The 21394-nt window shown below is 40.0% G+C and overlaps 1 protein-coding gene across 1 annotated transcript in view; it reads right to left on the bottom strand.

Moving 5' to 3' along the window:
• Positions 1-552: 552 nt before the first annotated feature.
• Positions 553-21394, bottom strand: part of oca2 (oculocutaneous albinism II) — a 47530-nt gene continuing 26688 nt past the window's right edge. Inside the window, exons 18-23 of the mRNA XM_069149963.1 lie at positions 15857-15984; positions 15202-15261; positions 14329-14433; positions 12223-12316; positions 10651-10744; positions 553-640 (exon numbers count right to left, since the gene is read on the bottom strand). Of these exons, the coding sequence (XP_069006064.1) occupies positions 553-640; positions 10651-10744; positions 12223-12316; positions 14329-14433; positions 15202-15261; positions 15857-15984 (569 nt within the window). The remainder of the gene's footprint in view (positions 641-10650; positions 10745-12222; positions 12317-14328; positions 14434-15201; positions 15262-15856; positions 15985-21394) is intronic.

Below are 21394 nucleotides of genomic sequence, written 5' to 3'. Positions count from 1 at the left end.
ACCGTTAAAAAAAAAATCCCTTTCACTGGGTCTTGTGGTTCCTTTAAAATATCAACATAAGTTTGGTAAATGGGTGAAATGTTTGTCTAAAATAAATAATGATCAATCCTCTAAATGTGCCCAAAATAAATCAGTGTTTATACCGTATATGCCTACACTAATTATTTTTCTGCTTTTTGTAAACAGGCCACATCGATTTCCAAAAGTATGACGTCTGACGTCAGAGGGCAGAACTGAAATCACTTACATCACTTCATTTGATGTACCCTCTGAGGTCGTAGCACCACGTACACCAAAATGGAGGGGAGCCTTTTTTTTTTTTCAGTAAAGACACATTTTGTACGTTCAAAGTTTTGGTCACAACTCCCATAAATGTGGTCCCTGACACCAAAAGACACTTGGCCACACGATTTGAAAAAAATATGGCTACGATGCTTCATACAGTGAATGTAATCTGATCGATCAGTCAGGTTACACGTCACGTTACAGTGAGCGAGTGGTCACGTGCACTCACACAAACTAGTCTCTTTGGCTCTGGAGAGCACCGGTGGTTTACATGTTCCATCCCAGTCCAATGTGGGTGGCCAGCAGGTAGCACATGGCGATCATACATGTCATTATCATCATGGGGAACCCTAACCTGTGAGAAGAGAGAAAAATCACACAATAGATGAGAAAATGTGTATTTTATTCTTCCTGAGAAAGGTTTTTTTTGTAAAATAATTTTGTTGACCTTAATGTACGTTCAAATTATATAGTCGAAGCACAGAGAACAATCACAGACAGAACAAATAATGGTAAAAAAAAAAAATGTAATGAGAGGCACAAATGGTGAGACGTGTGTCTGGTTCAGAGTCATTAACAGATTTCCCCTGGCGATCATCATACTGATTGTCAATTATTTTCTCAATTCATTGTTTAACGCCTAAAGTTCTAAGTTATGTGTTGAAATTTCCACAAGTAAGGCCAAAATACATGTAGTTGACATTGAGCTTTGTGGATTAGAAACACTTGGGAGAGTTTTGAAAATGCAATTACTATGTTTATTCATTACCAGGCCAGTGAGATTAGAGAAACTCAAAATTTCCAAATCTTGACAATTATCTTCTGCCTTATCAAAACTGTAAATTTGTAAATGACAGCATTATAACAATGAGTCAGTAAACAGTGATATTATTGGACCTGGTCTAAAAATTCTTAATTCTGCCAAATTTGAATGGAAATGTAATGGAAATTAATCAGTGTTGGTAAGCAGCGTCATTAGTGAATGTGCCTCACTCAGCAAACTTCTTAAAAAGGCATCAGGTTTCATTTTAATAACAGATAGATTTCAGTCCTGGTACACGGACCTCCACGGTGGAGAAGGTTAATTGTTTGGTCCTTAAAGTTGGGCATTTTTGATTAAAGGAGCAGTGTGTAGGATTTAGTGGCATTTAGTGGTGAGGCTCGGTCAAAGTCAGCTGGGATAGGCTCCAGCACCCCCATGACATTGGTCAGGATAAAGCAGGGTTGGGTGGGGTGGGATGGGGCGGGGCTGGCTGGCTGGCTGCATAGTGATAATTGGTGATCATTTTTAAAATGACCCATGACTCAGTGGAGTAGTTTTACCATGTTGTGGCACATGTCCCCTGGTTCAAATATTATAGGCAGAAATATGAGACCTGTGCACTCCTACTAGTAAACAGTTTTCTCAACAAGTCTCAATGTGCAACAGGGAGGTCAAAATGTATCTGTGACTGTGCAACAACGATCAGGAATAAGATACCAATGTTATTACTGTCCAAACCAAGGTTTTACTATGATCAATCTTCCTGTTTATAAAGAAAGTGTAGCATCTTTCTTTAAAGAATGCAGCTCTGAAGAGGAAACAACCTCTGGAAAAACAATATTGATACACTAAATACTAACTGGAAGCAGCTGCAAAGATGATTGACAGTGTTTTTGTAGTTGCCACCTGGTAATTATGCATCATCTCACTAATATGAAAATTACTTGCAGACATGCAGAGAAAAACATGCCTGCTTTTATTGTTGGAAAGTTTAGCAGTTGTCGCATGATAACACAATAAAGGTTGTTGGAGTAGCAGTAACATAACATCTAGTACAAACAGTATAACCAGTCCAAAGAATATTATTTTTTTCTATCTACCTTATAATTTAGTGTAACTCAGGCATGTTTCGTGTGTCGTGCCATGACAAACGACAGGATTGAGATTCAAACATCAGCAGAGTAAAAGCGGGTAATTACAGGCACGTTTAGTTACATTTCTCCACATCAGATAAATGAAGCAAATTGCCTGACGCAACTTATTCATGAATAAATGTTATATAAAGTGGTGGGTTCTTCGCAATGTCACATGACATCACAATTGCCATCTCACCATCCTATTTTACTGTCAAATTACTTTTCTTTATTGAAACAGTTTCATTATTTGTCTCTTTTTGACCCGTTTTGACCTTTGACCGCGACAGACAGACAAATTCTTCATATTAGGGAAGACCAAATTATTGGAAAATTCCGATGTGACACTTCCCTGAGCCCCACAAGCTCTTTTCACCCAGCCCCTTCAGAGTGGTACTAATTCAGCGTCTTGTTCAAGAACACATCAGCCTGCAGGTGAAGGCTTGTCTTCCTGCTCACTAACAACCCTGCTGCTCCAACACATGCCTAATGATGTGCTACATATTGTTTGCAGAGTGAAGTCAGACTGCACTTGTCAAAACAATCTGAAAAGTATTCAACTGCATGCAAACATCTCACCAGTCTAAAGTTATCACTGTGGCAGACTATAGTGTCCTGTGAAATACTGCCTGGCATTTTTAAAGGCCAAACCACTTCTCAGTGTGATGACTGAAATTGAGTTTATTCATTACGCAACGGCGATGATCGCTGCCATAAAAGTAGCATTTCAGTCCTGAATTAGTGCCCTTAATTTCAAATGCGTCCTCAGACGACTCCAGCACTGCAGATGGTTTGTCGTTTGGACGCCTACCATGTCCTATATGGACACATGGCTGCTCTGAGGGCCAGAGATCTGCTCACCCCCAGTCCGTGCCACAGATCACTTTATTTTTTTTATTTTTTGGGGGGGGGAATAAACTTTATATATATTTATAGTGCCAGCAATCAATCAAAAGAGTAATTAAAACTCCAGTCCTGCTACTGAAAAATTAAGAGAACCATATCGTTAAAACATCATTTGGAGCAGATGTTGCTTACCAGTGTAATGGTGCAGTGTGACATGTGAGGCCGAGTCAAAAACTCAACATAATAAAATAAACCATAAAACTACCGCTGCCATATTAGCTGTGCTAATCTCCCTATAGAGATTAATGACAAAATGATGACAACCTGTTATTTGCAAATGCACGGCCAACTATTGCATTGATGACCTTTATATTCCATTTTGTCTGCATCTTTTACCAGCAGACGTACTCTAGTGGGAAACGAGCGTTATGCTGATGTGGATTTCATTAAAATAAGTACTGTAGCCACGCGCAGGTCAGAGAGGGCCTTACAGACAGTTTACCTGCACAATTTCTTCTAAGAGCATTTCAACATCAAAGATGACCTTTTACTTAATAAGCAGTGATTCACAGCTGCCAACGACTGTCTTGTTTTATTTTTAACTTTCTTATATTGAGTTGTCTTAAAACTAAAATCAGGTATGTAAATATCCTGAAAATATATTTTTCAGTTGATCAACTCTGCACAAGCAGAAACATTTCTTAATAAACTATTGAATTGATTTCATTTGTTCTCTTGGATAATTTAGTCTATATCAACTTATGGAAATTCACTGGACAAACAAGACAGATATTGTAATGAATGAAAAGTAATTTTAAAATGGCAGATTTTCCTCATTTGTTCGAATACTGTAAGCTTACTGTAAGTCAAGTCAATATTTATGTTTTCTAATCATGGTCAGCATGTGTGTGATCAGGATTGATAACCAGTGCAATCAGAACAGCACCCTCTTTGTTTTCTGGGACCTCCTGATTTACAAATTAAGCTTCGGTGTGGAAAGCTTTCATGATGGCAAACAGTGGCAACTTTGTGCCAGAAACACTTAAATAGAGTCACTAACTATTGAAGTGTTTGGTGCACTGTGTTTCATGTTGAAATTCAAAATGAGCACATATTTTTCATAAAACAATAAAAGTTGTTCTCCGTTTCAACATTTGATACGTTGTCTTTGAACTATTGGATGGAAACAGCGTTGTATATTGTGTATAAAGGCATTTATCAACATCATGAAGTGGGTTGCAGCTTAGTTTATTATTGGCTCTGCTTCTTTATAACCAGAAATGATGATGTCAAATGTGACTGTGGTCCCAATATGGAAGTTTACCGCTAATAAAGGCAACAGGAGCATTTGTACTACTGATAAATCTAACTATCTGGAAGGCCACTGATTGTCAGATAGTCACTGAGTTATGTCACTAATAAAAAATGACATCTAGCACAAAACAAGAATAAATAAAAACACAGAAAAGGCAGGAGAAACCTTCTTTGATTAAACAAATGCTCAAGAACACAGAACAATGACTCACTTGAAAAGTCTTTTGTGTCAATTTTGTCTCTTTCTAAGGGGTTGGACGGAGTTAGCAACTACTGGCCAACTATATCTGTTTTATGAAAGCTCCATTTTAAGATGCCATTTCTGACTGCCTCATGCATTGAGTCCTCTACACTAAAGAAGGTCAGAAAGACATACAAGATGTCCAGAGAGCCTTAACTTAAAGTAAATGGTGCACTGTATGTGTGTGAGTGCATATCTGATAATTGTGTGTCAATGTATTACTCTTTATTGCTGCAACTATTTCTTCATTCAGATGGATAAAATTATTCTGTTTTCATTTAATATTCATGTGGAAATGTCAAATTAGTACTTGAACTGAAGACTAATGAGGCTAGTCAAGCACTTACGCTCATTAATAATGATTTCAATACAATGTGGTGGTGCATTTAAATTGCAACAAAGCTAAACTTTCTGAGATGCCAGATGAACTACAAAGGTGAGTGTGATTATTATTTTTATTTACACATTAAAAGTTTAATCAAGGATGAATCCTGAGGAAAACCTCACACAAGGATGTTAGAAAAAAGCTAAAAAGTTTAAGTACAAATCATCTAGCTAAACAAAGACATCATGATTTTTCTTCTGATATTTAGCATTAAAAACCTGAACTTTCCCTTTCCTAACTTACTGATAACTAAACTTTTAAGGACATACTAAAATGTTTCACAGAAAATGGCTTTGCAATTTATCCTATACTTTCATATTTATAGTAATTCTACTAACAACACAAGGTTGTGTTTGAACTCGCTGAAATGTATTAGTTTACTTAATATTTAATTGTTGTTGTGCATGTATTTTTAACATATTTATCAGTCAAATTTATTTTTCTCTACCGGTTTTAAAACTGAGATATTTAAACTCCTGCTCAGCTTTGTGAACCCCTTTCTTTGTAGCGAGAGGGTGCTGAGAAATGGTAATGTCTGAGGCTCAGGAACTATATTTCAAGATGTTTTAAACATAAATTACATGAAGGAATTAGGTACATGTGCACATTAAAAAACATGTATTACTAAGCTTCTATGTTCCACAATTGTAATGGATGCAAAGCAAAGGCAAATCCACTACAATCATGGAATGGACTACTTGTTGGGTATCATGAATCATTTAACCGATGCCCCTCAGCTACTGGTCCACTACAGTGAGGTGTCCCCCAGGGATCAATACTTGGTCCTCTCCTATTCATCCTCCACATAGTATCTGCTGTCAGGCATGATCTCCCTCTATGCAGATGATGTCCAGCTCTACATAACCACTAAATCCATCATCACCGCAACTCAATCCACTCCAACCAACTTCTTCAACCAAGCAAATTTTCTCAAACTCAACTGTGATATATGTGACATCCTCTAGGTAATAGTTAATGGAAGTCTTTCATTTCCAGCTCCTAAAAAAGTTCCTCACATCACAATGGACTGAGGTCAAATCTCCTCCGGATTTCCTCAACTGACACAGCCCTTCCCTAAGCTTGCAACCTCTTACTTAGTTCTTACTGTTTACCTGCAAAGGTCTGAAGAAAAACATTTGTCTCATTTGTTCAGTATAAATTAATTGTTCCATACCCCCTGTCTGCCTTAGTAATTGTTGCATGCCTGTCAAGCTCTCTGTTCTTGCACAGTATTATGCAATTAAACCATAGCACATTATCAACTTGAAGTTCTCAGTCATATTCTTCCAATGTCCTTGATTTCAGATACAGGTGAACAAAAGCAGCAGCAGCTAATACTGACTGGTTGAGCAGAAACAAGCTAACTAAGGAAACTAACGTTAGGTTCATGTGTTGGGTTAAAGTAACGTCGCCAAGTGGCATTTTTTTTCCAGGTAACTTTTTAAAAGGGGGAATCCTGTAAAGAATCTTAAATATGCACATGTTGGCTACGTGATATTGTGCAGCATGATTATGGTGACAGCTGCTTGTTCCAGCCAAAAGCCCTCACATGCTGATGAATCATATAGAATACATGCAAATACAGAAACAGCCTTCATGTCGTATCTCAATATAGAGCTACTGCTATAAAATGTGTTATAAATCATTCCAGAGTTGGATAGAAATGCTGCATTCAGCAGTGTAGCTGGAGAGTCACACCAGCTAAGTGTGTATATTGATGTGTAGTGGGAGAATATAGTTCTGTCCATACTACTGAGCCAATGTTAGCTGTTTCTGTCAGTACTATATATATTTTTATTAAAATCATACTTGCACACACAAACGGGAAATAGGAAAATGAAATGGGAAATAGGATTTACCCAGGTCAATGCCCTTAAATAGTTCATGAACATGAGGCCACTGTGACTATCTTTGTGGAGTGAATGTCCAGTTAGGATGGATGGAGTGAGGAATCTAAACTGTCACAAGCAGAGGTCACCTCTGCACGAGTGAATCACTTTCTGCTGAGCAATACCAGTTTCCCCATCACAGACACAGCATGGAGGGACAGAGGGCAGATGAAAAAGTTGCCACAATACAGCACAGAAAGGAACAGGGTTCACCTTGTCTAAAAATTCCCATCGTACCTCGCCATCTCACACACTGACTTGATTGCATATGATGGGAGGTCTTTGAAAGTCCTGATGCAATCTCAAAGACTCTCTTTAGATAAACCCAATGGATGTGCTTCTCTGACTGTATGACAAAACAGCACTGCTGCCCATGACAATGGTTGGCCTGCTCTAGTCAATAAGCACTGTGACGCACAAAATGTACAAAATGTGCAACGTTCAGGCTGTCGAGTGGCACAGAAATACTCACAATACCTCCAATAATATGTATAATGTTGTCACTGATTATGGTGAATGTTAAAATTTCTTTCAAATGAAGGTAGCACACCTGCGGTCTCTAGTGCAGGGGGGCCTTTGTTTCCAGCATGGTACTCATTTGCAGATGCAGAGAGCTGTGTGAAGGGAAATATTAATTCTGTCGTGTGGTGCAACAAAGAGAGGGCGCACGAGGTGTGGAAACTGAACAATGCTCCCCTCTCTTTGATGCAGCTCACATTGTTTGATGTCATTTGTTTTGGAGCCTGTTTGTACTTGATGGTCAATGCACAGTCAATGACACAAGCGCTGCCCTGCTAGTGGCTCTGACGGACCATTTTAGTGAAGCCTGTAAGCGTGTTAATATTTGCTAATTATCAGCTACAGTTGCTGATATCTTTTCAGGGAAGATTATAACTTAAAATACAGTGAACTGATTAAACCAGTTTTTCTGAAACATTTTGGCCAAAGCCTTAGAGACCATTTCCAATGGACCCCATGTCACGTTTCAGATGTCTATTAGTTTCAAACAATCCCACCATTTTTATTCCTCTAATCTTCTCTGATTGTTTCACTTAGATAAGTTTAGAAAGACCAAAGAGTTACGTCTATTCAATATCATACAATAATTAAAAGAGTCCAATAAATAGTCTATCTCGAGACCCCTTGAAAGGGACACAGCACTTTTAGAAACCACTGGACAATACTAAATAAAAACAGCTTAGTTCATTGATAAGCTGCCGCTACTAAACTGTAACAGGTTATTTTTGCGATGCTGCCTGAGTTAATGGTTTGAGGAGAGGAGGATGATAAGGGGCTGGAGGCATGAAGCAAGCAATAGGGACCATAGCTACTAACTGCTGAGCTATTCGGGGCCGCTTATTTTCCTTTGTGATGGCCTATCAAAAAGGCATTCGTGTCCCTGTGGGCTCATCTGGCCCCTGAATTCGACCACATGATACGGCACCAGTCAGCCCCAGCTGCCTGGAGTCACCGACAGACTTTCTCTCCCCCTTACCTGACTCTCTGAACAGCTGTGACCCTTGCCACAGACAGCCAATTAAATGTAGTGCTTCAGCCGAGAGCAATGCTTCCATCCAGTTACTGTACACACAGCTACAGTGAGAGAGCGGAGCTGACAGGCTGCAACTGTCTCCACTCATTTCAATGATATTCTAAGCAGATGGTCATTCCTGTGTCTTTTGGGTGCAGCAACTAACTTGTCAACACACTATAACCTACTGGGAGACCTTCTCCACCTTTTAGTTGATTGATTTTAGTCTCTCTTTTCTCTCACATCCACTACTTCACTGCCTCCTGCTCTGAGAAAATAAGGAAGAACTCTATGGAGCAACCTACCACAGAAACTTGAAGTCATACCTAAGATGGTCACATTACCGTGCTCTATTGTTTGCAACAGTCGGCCTCTTATTTTGGGGTGCTAGAATGCTAGCATTTGTCAATTAACACCAACGACAGCATATAGCTGAGGCTGATGGGAATGCCAATGCAATACGTGGTTTTCACTGGACAGGAAAGGTATGAAAAAACTTTAATATTAAAGGTAATTTAGTTCCCTTGAGTTCAAGGGTAGCGAAAAGGTTTTCCAAGTATCATCAAATTAAATGATGAATTATTTGGATAGCTTATCTGTTCTGAAAAAAACAAGATATAGCATGAATGGTTAGCCCCTATGATGACCAAGATATTAGCTTAGATGTGGAGGCAGTGAAATTAGGTGAAATTAGGTAGGTGAAGTCAGGCACTGCCAGGATGTCGACAGCTGGAGCCACCACACTGAACTACAACTACATTCTTCAAAAAACCTATTGGTTCCATCACCGAGGCTCTTTTTACAGGAGTAGGATGAGGATCACCAAAGCTACTGCAATTCATTGCAATGGTCCAATGAAAGTCAATCTCATGGCAAGAAAAAGTCCAGGGTTCATCAGAGTCATTACTATTTATTGTCTGGGTACCATAAATATCTGTACAAAATGCCATACCAATTCATCCAAGAGTGGTTGAGCTCACAAAAAAACATAATTACACACAAATGAGAAATCATCCAAGTGAAAAGGACGCTCACATAAACTGGCAGCAGTGATCAAACTCTGTCACTCCATCCAGAGAAAAGGTTTTCTGATCTGTGAGGTACCTTTAATGACAATAGTTCACGCCCAGACACAGACCCTGCATTCAATCACAAGTGCCAATAAAACAGATATAAATCAGATTGTGGTGGCTCTGCTCTGATGGAATGTCTGAGTTTCATGTAGATATTAGAGCCTCTGACTCCCAAAAGGAATGGTCTCTCTCTGTCTCTTTTCATCATTACATACAGTGCATTTAGTAGCCCCATAAATCTAATGACATCCTATTTCCAAGTGATTGCATATTAAACCTAATCAGACTCATATTCATCCTTGTTTCAACATCACTGACCACTTCCGCTTCTCCAGCAAGCAAATTGAAAAGTATGTCTGTCTGTTACGTCACCGGAGTGAGAATTATAAGGGAGCAGGTGGCAACTTGGGAGGCAGCCTAGTTACCATCCAGCTCCAGATATAACCAGTTTTCACCATTCAATTCAAGTTTGTTTATCCTTTTTTTGTAACCACCATTTAGTCCTCAAATTAAGCTCTTCACAGGGGTTTCACTCAGTATCAATTCAATCAGTCACACGTATGAAATGTTTTTTTTATGACTCAGTGTAACAAACTTGTTTTTCTGTAGATATGAGTGAATACTGCTGCAGTTTGAATCCTGCAGACTCGCTGTCGTAAACATTTGTCAGTGCTCTCAGGTCACTGAAGAGGACACAAACTAGGATCACTGCTCGGACCAGATAACATAAACTCGTGTGCCGCGATGCTTCCTGGAGTTATTGTACTGACAGAACAATGCGCCGGCTGGAGAAAGATACACTCAGTTTCTCACTTCCAGCAACACCTTCTTAAAGAGGTGAGCGGCTCCGGCCACGTGACACACATTTAAATGACGAGGACTCTGTGGAATCTCAGGCTTTTTGCAATTCCGGTTCTGACAGGGTTTTTTTCTCTAAATGCTCTGAGGCCACTCATACACACTGTTGGCATTTTCTACCGCAACATATGACAGACATTAATGTGTAAGTACGCCTTCTGGCAGAACAGCCTATGGTACAGCATTCCCAGTAATGTACAAGTCTGACAATCCCCCCAAAGACATAAACAAAAAAATAAAGCCACTACACAAACACGGTGTTCATGACCTTTTTCTCACACTGACCTGCTTGAAATGTGAGAGCTCATGTTGTTTAGGGAGAGACGGCTTACCTGAAGAACTCCACGAAGGAGAAGCCGTATCCGTGTTGCTCAGCGATTCCTGCACACACAACGTTGGCTGATGCTCCGATCAATGTGCCGTTTCCTAAACAGAGCGGAAAACAGTCAAGGACAACTGTGAAGTAAACCAACTGTGAAGTAAACCACTATCCTTTTAAAGAAAATACTCATCAGAGGTGGAATGTAACTAAGTACACTTGCTCAGGTGCTTTACTTAAATACAAATACGAGTTCCTTGTGCTTTACTTGAGTATTTTGATTTTATGCAACTTTATATTTCCACTCCACTAAAGAAAAGGGACATATTGTACCTTATACTTCATTACATTTGTCTGACAGTTTTAGTTCCTTTTAAGATTACAGTTTTTCATACCTGTCCTGTCCGGTGAAAACCATATAGTTCCTAATTTGGTGATTTTAAATTAGAGTTTTTCTGATAACCTAAATAATCAAATGTTCCTTTATGGGCTGAGGGAATTTTTTGACTTCTTAAGCGAAACAAACTATTTCAAAACCTTCTTAAATCAGCTTGAAAATGCATCGTTACTAAGCTGAAAACATGACAGATTTTTTTATGAGGTTGTTGATTTTTTCAGAAATGTATGTACTCACAGGATAATACATACAGGACATATACAATAGTAAAATAATGACAGGGAGCATTTACTGCACAGTGTGTACCATTACTTTTAATATTTTCAGTGCATTTTGCTGATGACACTTACATACGTTTACTTGAGTAAGGTTTTGAATGCAGGACTTTTACTATAGCAGTAGTATTTTTACTACAAGTGTGGTATTAGCACTTTGCCTTAAGTACAGGACCTGAATACTTCTTCCACCACTGATATTTACGTCTTATTTCACTTTACATCATATAAGGTGGAAGAGCACAATCACAAAGGACTTTAAAATATTCAACATCTGCACTGGTATAATAACAATAATAATAAAGTAATCATCAACTTTCTGTGTACTCAACATTTTCAGTGTTCATCTAATATAAAGTTTCACTTTTTTTTTCTGTTGGCAACATTTTGACAGTCGGTGTGCGTATCCATCGATACTGCTCACAACTCAAAAAGTGTCAGTGTGAGGATGGAGCTGGGCGGTGGCGGCATCATACTGCCGATCGATGAAGGCCTGTCACAGTGCAGTTGATTAAACTGAAACACTGTGACAGCTCTCTCTCTCTCTCTCTCTCTCTCTCTTTGTGTCCTTCCCACCCAAACAGAGCCGCACTCCGCCGAGGGGCCGGCTGCTGGGGGGCAGCAGAGCAGGAGCGAGGCATGCATTGAGGGCCTTGAGACTGTTTTCGCAAAAAGCACAGCCTGACCTCCCCGAGGAGAGGCACAGTTGCACAAAGTGTGGCTGTCACTCAGAGCATACGAGGTCTCCTTCTGGCTGGGGCCATCGATAAAGGGCCACACCTTTCAAACAGGGATAAGCCCTCAAATCCCCGCTGTCTGTGAGGGAGTCTGCGAGGGTGTTGTGTGTTTTGCCCAAAACCAAACATACACTTTATCTATAACAGAGAGTAGAAGGCTAAAAATGAAGACTTACCACCGAGACAGGCTCCCATAGCCAGAGCGAAAATGAGAGGTTTTACTGGCAGGTTCACGTCAGCATCCTGACTCAGGTTGATGATAACTGGAATCTGTGAGCACCAGAGATTTAAAGTCATCGATAACATACACTGTTTTTAATGTGGTGACCGTCCTGACAGTTTTTATATGCGGTTTAGTTTGGTGTCTTTAACAGGGCAGGTTGTCTTGTGAATTGCACATAACAGCAACCCCCATGTACACAGCTCCATCTACGATGGTTTACTGATGAGCCACATCGTTTCCCACCATGATGGCCAGACAGTGTGCATTCAGTCATGTCATGGAGTTTTCTGAAGGTAACACATAAAACATTAAAGCTGTCGTGTGCAGCACAACGGAGAATATTTGCACTCAGTCCTGGCGGAACCCGGTGTTGTATGACTGAATGCTGCTGTGTGAATCACATGACTCCAAACCATACCAGGAAAGCAATCATATACAGTACATCGCCTTATATCCACCTAAATGTTTGCTGCCTGGTTGGGAAAGCAAAACCCCTCCCTGAGTGTTTACAGGAATGACTAAAATAGTAAACTGATTTGTATTTGGAATTGTTTGTGTAACAGACTTATTTCCCATTTTGAAGACAGTTACAGTACATGTTGAGTTAGTGCACCAAGACTTTAGGTTTTTTTCCACAAATTCAAATAAGTTGCGACTCTGTTTCCAGTGTTGATGCTAACCAAAGCTAACCCCTGCTGGCGTGATATTTATAACACAGACATCAGAGAATTATCAATATTCTCATGTAAGTCTGGCCAAGAGAGCATATAAGCATAAATGGTGAGCTACACCTTTGAAAATGAAAGTGCTTCTAAATTCAATCATCCATCCATCCATTTTCTGAACACAAACATTGAGGTCTGAATGGGGAAAACAAATCTTTTCTCAGCTTCAGTCTACTGTGACAATCAGGACATAGTTTCTTATCAGCCATGCACTGAATTGAAAACTGACGCGCTTTGAAGTCCCCCTTTTTTCAGGTGGAGCGACGCTCGTGAAAATATGGAAAAAAGACTGTCAGAGAAAAGGACATTTTCAGAACCCCGTGGACCCATCGGTGGGGGGCTGACTAGTCGAAAATCTGATGGTTTAATTCCAGCGAGCAGCATCTCGCTCTATCAGTGGGATAACATCTTGTCCTTTTGTTACTGTCATTTTAATTGAGCACACTGGCACCCCTCTGAAACATTGATCTCTGTACAATCTATTAATTTTTTGCAAAACAGACAGCTGACAACAAAAGTGGTGAGGCGGCAATTGGTCAGACATTTGTAACAGAATTAATTGATAGCTGCGTCAGTCCCCGCAGTTCACGTCGACGAATGATTCATGGCCCTCAGAGAATTCGGTGTATCGTCCTATAATTTGTATGAGAGCATTTTGTAGGCACTAATACAGATTTCAAACACAATCTAACATTAACTGCATGTTCTTATGAACATAATGACACTGCTGGGACTGCTTCTCTCCCATGACGATAATACTGTATATAATAAATTATGCTGGAAGTAATAGATATTATCCAGTATGTTAAAGCATCTTAGTCTCTGCATGTCCTCTTAAAGTCCTCTCAAAAGGAATATCCAATGAGAAAAGAAGAGACTTTTATCACTTGCCATTTTTGTCGATTTCTTATTTCTATTATCCTCAAAATGTATAATTATCTCCAGACTTAAATAGGTTAAAATGTCAATAACAGAACTGTACAGTGTGTGTGTGTGTGTGTGTGTGTGTGTGTGTGTGTGTGTGTGTGTGTGTGTGTGTGTGTGTGTGTGTGTGTGTGTGTGTGTGTGTGTGTGTGTGTGTGTGAAGAGAGACTGCAATAAAAACACAGGAACCACTGCATGTTAGAGTTTTCCTAGAGCTATAACAATGAACAAGTCAGAGTTGACTGCCCTTCGATTCCTGCACTATGAGTAAACCTCACCATGTCTTTAAATACACAGCCTTTTTCTGTCCCAGCAGGATTTTGTGTTATTTCTGTGTTAAACAGTAAGACAACAGTAAGACTGTGTTTGTGTGACGTACTGGAGTGTGAAATGCTGCTGACACCTCTTACCATGGTGGCGGTGAAAGGGATGTTGTCGATGAGAGAAGAAGCCAGAGCCGAGACCCACATCACCAAGATGATGGCTATAGCCAAGCGGTGGTCTTCTGGCACCGCCTGAGAATAGAAGAACGAGAGTAAACTGCTGCTTTCATCGACACTCGCATGCACACGCCCTCCCTCCGCCCGTCACTAATTTCATTCAAAATACACCAATTATGTTCAGTTTTTGACACTGAACCTCTTGCTGGCGGATGAAGCTATTTTCATGTGCGACACGACCACAGGCGGCGTTTTATCACTAAGAGTTCTCTGCCCTACGAACACAGTGAGACCAGTTCTCCACATGTGGCGACAAGCGTGACAATGCTTGAACCCTCTTGATATTCTTCTATTAGGCATGTGTGGCCAGGTTAACGGAAACAGTGTCTCCTCCTTTCACTTGTTTTCATCCTTTTACTTGTCCTCCAGCTGGATCAAGAGAGAAAGGCCGTGCAATTGAACCCAGCATGTTGTCTATTGTTTGGGGACACTGAGTGGGTCAGAAAGCACGAAGAGCGCTCCACCTGTCATGATTGATTATCAGACCTACAGAGCCCCACAGTCTAAACACGAGCCGACGTACCTATTACTGGTGCAATTCTCTGCTAAGAGACACCTCGCTTGCATGATGCACAGAGGCAAGAATATGGGATCAGATCCCCTTCGACTGCTGGCAGGAATCAGATATAAACAAAATAATTGAATTCAGAGCTGTGCACAACAAACGGATCAATATGCATGAAATGCAATATCATGTCACCACTGACCAATTATCAATTATGCCAGCTGCGTGGAGACCTGAGAGATGACTGTTTAGGTTGAGAAACAAAAGGAAAAACTCACTTTTATAAGCTCCGCTGTCTGTTGTCCAATGTAGTCGATAAGCTGCAGCTGGGTTAAAGCCTGAAAAATGAAGGGGAGAAGATTAATATGGGAAAAAAAATCTGAGAGAATTACTTATAGTTGGGATTAAGCGAAGAGAAGAAAAGCAATTTGGTTTTCATTTAGTGGCCATTAAACAGACAGATCTATCCTTGTTATCGTTCCTGACACTGAGGATAAAACAATATTCACATGCCGGTGGCCGGTCCTTGCAGGGACTGATTTTCTGACACTATGTGGTGTTTAATGATGTCAACAAATAGTTTTGAGCACATCCATACCAAAGACTCAGAGAGACACAAAAAAGCTTCTCCTTTCATCCTTTCACCGGGTGGCTCATGGGTAAAGATATAGGTAATTACTTTTCATATTGTGAGCTCACTGACAGGCTGAATTTCTGTCACTGCCCGGTGTACTGTCACTAGATCTGAGCACTGATCCTGTTTTCATTTAGTATCCTGTGAAGATGCTTGTCAGAGGAGAGCCCAGCTAAAGCTACATTTATCCCAGATCTGGTGCTTCAAATACAGACTGTGTTTTCAGTCCAAAATCTCTTAAAAAATAGAATCAGGCTTCTCTGTCAAAGGCCAGAAACACAGACACAATGTTTAAATACCTCCATCAAAACAAAGAGGCAGGCGAAGAAGAGCAGCGTGGCCCATTCCACTCGGTGCAGGATGATCTCGAAATCCTGGATGTCAGCCAGAACCAAAAGCCACAGTGCACCCAGGATAGCGATCCAACCTAAGAGAGAGAACAAGAAACACCATCTGACGTCTCCCTTTATAGCTACAAAACACTCTCACACATATAAAAAAATTCTATCACGGTCACATCCAACAGACACCGACACCAGAGTAGCAAATTTACACCGATTTATCAGAAGCAGAGATGTCGCTCACAGCACAGGGGTCCACTTCAAGACTTTTTAAATGATTAAAAGTCATCTCATGGAATGAAGTTCCATCTGCTCTCTGGTCAGTCAAATATATCTTCAATCACTTTTTGTTAAAACACTAGAGGCCTTTATAAAATGTTGCAGATGCTACCACTGCGTCTTTACATGTAGATATAAAGTCAAAGATCCAAAAAACATTGAAATCAAATATGTATAAGACAATATAGGAAAATAGCCCGTGATAGTTTAATGTGGTTTGGATGCAGGTGATAGGCATGACAGAAAAAGACTTTGACAGCCAGAACATTCAATCTTATCAGTGCTGAACCCAGACCATCACTATACTGTAATAAAGCAGTCATAGCATGAAGTGGTTCTTGATGGAAACAAGTATTTGCTCTTCTTTGTGGGTTTGATGAAGCAAAACGTCATTCCAGTACATTCTAGTCTGGAGGATAAAAGTTGGCCCCAGCCTGTTGATATTTACAACCACAGAGTGTGTTTGAAAGAGGAAAGAGTGCGCATCCATTTGGAGAAAATTTGATTAAACAGGTGAGCACCAGTAATTACCTTGGCCGAGGCCTACGGGGAAATCATTTCACCACTGAGGGGAATTAGAGAAGAAGGAAGTGCATTGGAAGGACACAAAAAAAGAGAGAGCGGCGCAGGAAAGATTCAGCACAGAGAAACTGATAAGAACATCAGGACTGAAAAACAAACTCATCAAATCATTATATTTGCAGCTGCACAGCGTGTTTACATGCTCAGAACCTGCTGAGCTGTTCCTGCTGATCTCAGGCCACAGTTCAGCAGTTCAGCATGATCTGGGCTCGTAATTCATGTTTTTCGCAGCCAGTATGGTTCTCTAATATTGACTTTACTCCTGAGGCAATGATAAACAGGCAAAAACTTATTGGAAAATTTAAAGGAAGTTAGAATGGAAATGGCCATTGATTCTGTAAGAGACAGTAACAAAGAATGTAACTAAGAGATTTACATGAAAATAAACAGTAAAAATCATTTAATAAAGGTTGTTTTACGACTTGTTTATGGGTGTTTTCTTCTGGTCATACTATAGCTGGCTTGCGTTTTTAACCAAAAGTTGACTGATTATACTTGTCTGAATGTCAAACAGGACTTTTTGGTTCTAACTGTTTCATATAGTTTTCATTGAGAAAACATTTTCAGCAAACTTTGCCAGGGAGGAAGCACAATACGCTTCATGCTGGCAAACAGTTGGCTGTCACACATCCACCATACATGGAGCAATATTCATTGCCACGATATACCTGAAAACGCTTGTGCTGACTCTTCATGGCCCATAAATGCTCCCCTACGTTCTACAGCTAGTTGCTAACTTTGTCTGTCTGCTGTTTGGAGGCAGCTGCTTGTTGTGTCTGGAAACTGAGCTGATGAGCAGTAAGACTGAAGTTAAAGTTGACTTAAATATACTTAAAAGAAGAGCGATCATGTCATCGTTACTGTCTCTCAACATTCACTCAACATTACAAGTCATTTTTTCAGTCGGTAATATAAAATATTGATTTGTGAAGCTTTAAACTCATTTGAAAAAAATGCTTACACATATATTAAAAACCAATTGTGTGTTTGTGTAGTTAATTTGAACAGTAGCAGCCATCATTAGTGTAGAAACACGTAGGTCCTTCAATACCTTCCATCATATACAATTCATTGATGATCTGTGGAAGATAAAAACGTGACACCAGTGGCTTTGAAAACAGCTCAGTAAAGAGTGCAATTCATGTTAAAATACCAACAGAAAACACCACATGCTGTATTATATTGTAGATCTGCTTACATGGCAGTGAGTCAGAATTACTATTAACATAAGGTTCTTCTGTGGGGTGAGACATGAGGCTGTACTGAAGAGTCTGATAACATTTCTCATCAGAGTTTAGAGGAAAGATCAAACGAGCTGATGTGCTGCAACAACAAGGAGGTCAGCATGGGTTAGAAAACACAACTTATCTCTAAACACTACAACTAGAATACACTACAAAATTGTGATTTACTGGGGGAAATGTGTAATGTTTCTATCTCATACAGATAAAGTCTGGTGGTATTTGTGGGCTAAATGCACGTCTTATTTCTAATCTAAAGCTGACTCTTACTTAACTTTCATTATAAAGTTCCGTAAAGTCTTTTGTTCATTGTTTTTATTTCTTTGCATTCCATGAGTTTGTGGATTGAAATCAAATGATTAAAGATTAGAAACATGACTCATCGTGATCTTCCTCACATGCTTTCACATTTGGGAAGTTGTCGTAGTACACTAAGTTATACGTCCAGAATAATTAGCCCATTAAACACTGTGAAGTTCTGTGCTTCTTTCAAGGACCCCAGAAACAAAAAACAGGAAGACAATTTGATTTCCTCACTAGCTTCATATTCCCCAAGGCTGCCTCATGTACAGGACCACAATCAAACTGCAGCAAACCAAAATAAGGAGTTCTCAATTAAAATGAACATTTAAACAAGTCTGCATTTTGTGATAGAGTCATCTAACATATACAGGAGATGACAGTGTTTGAGACAAGAAATGTGTTGGGAGACATATCTCACCACTGTTGGATAAGGAACATAGGTGATGAAGAGATTTGTGCTCGTAAATATAAGGTTAGATAAGGAACTGTTTTGTTTCAGGTATCTTTTAGCCAGAAAAGATACAAAGATTTGACTAAACAATCTCAGTAATTTAAATGTGGAGATTTAACTAAATTAGTGTCTTGTGAAAAAACAAATGTCACAGGTTGTTCTAAGCCCCTTCCAGTGACTTTCACCACGACACTCTCCTGATTCCTGCCCAGAGATCAATGGGGTTTCATCCCGACCACAGTTGTAACTCACAGCACCGCAGACACATTAGAGGGATTGGATGACCAGGCAATAATCAGACTGAAATTAAATCCCACCGTGTGAATTTAATACAATTTTAATGAGGTTAAATTTGTAAAACACGTGTGAATGAATAGACTGAGCTTGCAGCGGTAGTCAACCCGGATTCTGACCTGCATGCATTAATGAGAGCTGTGTTTGGACAGGCGCCCATCCCTCTGCGGGGATAGAAAACTCGCCGCTGTGGGGTCATTCCCATTTAATAAATGTCACAGAGAGGTAACCTGAGCAGCGCCTGTAATTAACTGAGCATGCTTGGTGACTGAGTGGCCTCAGCAGTGAAGGGTGTGTGGGGGGGGGGGGGGGGGGGGGGTCTCCACCAAATTCTTCTCTTAAGATGCTAAACGCTCCACTATGTTCCCCAGCTAGGAGGGGATAGTTCCCAAAAAGAAGGGGATATTGAGTATCTACCCCCTGCCCTGTACTCTACTGTACTGTAAGATTCCCTAAATTGGAAACTCAGGAAAGCTGCCATCACGCAAAGAAACTATGGTTTATAAAAGGCCGACAAACACAAGATGACATCAGAAGAAGCATGCATGTTGTAGAGCAAGCTCATAATCAACCATCAACAACAGTGCAACTCTGGTCAGCCTCAATGTAGACGAAACACTCAGTAGACTTAGGTGGCCTTTTCTCCATAGAATTAGGTTTTTATAATCAATTCTTTAGGTGAATACAAGCTCTATATAGAGGTTCAACAGTTAGAATAAAGATCAATGGCCAGGCAGCTTTAAGCAGCTACCTACTGCTACCTTAGCCATAGATAGGCAAATTTACATTATATAGAGAGCCTTCTGACAAAGCCAAAAGGTGAAGCACTTAATGTGCCTTTTTGCAGATGACGTCATTGTCTATCTTCAAAACACTAATAACACTTCTCAAGCTTTGGATGGGCCAGGATGACTTTGGATGATAACTAAAACACAAATTTAATGAGGGGTTTGTGTGTGTTAAAGTGATTCCAGTCGTTCTAACAGAACGACCGCAAAAGGAAAACAAAACACTATATAGGAGATTATCAGTAAGAAAGTCAATACTGTGGGAAAAACAAAAAGGAGAAAAAAAGGCTTAATAATAAAATGTCAGCAATAAAACAGGAGGGACGGTGGATGAGATCCTCCAACAAACACCGATCAGCAGGTCCAGATCTTTCTGTGATGAGCAGGTGACTTTTCATTCAGTGCCTCGATAGTGTTCGTGAACCTGATGAAGCTACCTGTGAATTCTGCGGGACACATTCAGGACCTGTGACAGCACACCTGAATAACGGGACTGGGGGGGATATCCAAGCAGAGATACACTGGAACGACCCAAAGGCAGGGAAATGCTGAGTCGTAAGAAATTTTTTAATTGCTAGTATGACGTGGCTCCTCCTTGTTGTTGACTGTCAATCACCATTGAGTTCATAAATATCATCGCTGGACAAACGATATGTCTAAATATTTTTTTCCCTTTGACATCTCAAAAATGTTTCCACAGCTGTAAAACCTCGTTCTCGTATTCTTTAGTTTCTCTGCGTCTCCTTCTCACCACAATAAGAGCAGCAGTCTCTCCAGATTTGTGCATCTGATTAATACGTTCCTTTCAGTCGTACTAAAATAAACACGCAATCACTTCTCCTGTTTCTACGTTCAGGTTTAGTAAATATCGTTGCGGGTGTTAAATGTACGTATTTGCAGGTTCCCTCCCAGGATTTTGCACCTTCAAGCAGAAACGCCCAATATTACATATGCATGCAGGCAAACACACAAAATGGACAAAGTGTGTTAAATTGCACATTTGAAAGACGCAATCCTCACTGCACGTCGTTAGTAGGTCTGCTTGGACATTTCTTTGCAGGTGGTGTGGAGTTTGCACGTGATTTTACACACACAAATGTTTAGTAAATCAGGCCCCAAGTGTTATAACCAGGAGGAAATACAAAATAAAATGGGAAGTAAAAATCAGTAAATATCTTGAAGTGCTAATCACTTGTGACTTAAACAAAACGTACAATAATTACAACACGATAAACGATGTGATTCAGAAATATATTACAACATTAGCAGTGAACTTTAGTTTAAGACTTGAGCTGGTTAAAATGAATGAATAACTCCATCACTACCTGTTTGAAGCCCAGTTTAGAGACTGGGATGAACAGATTTCCAGGTTTATCTGGGCAGGAGATTGGCCAATGGTAAAATTATAAATACTCCAAACTGACAAAGATAGAAGAGGTGTAGTACTGCCTAATTTCAGAGCATACTAAAACTCTGCATAGCTGAGATACGTAGTTGTAGTTTATTGGTGCTCCCCTGAGTATCAACCCAGATGGAAACACACTGAGGTGAGTCTGGA

This window comes from Embiotoca jacksoni, unplaced genomic scaffold (assembly GCF_022577435.1).
Source record: "Embiotoca jacksoni isolate LCO1_2020_lvr unplaced genomic scaffold, fEmbJac1.0.p SCAF_16, whole genome shotgun sequence".
In the NCBI taxonomy this organism is placed as follows: domain Eukaryota; kingdom Metazoa; phylum Chordata; class Actinopteri; family Embiotocidae; genus Embiotoca; species Embiotoca jacksoni.
This window is presented reverse-complemented; position numbering and strand designations above follow the sequence as displayed.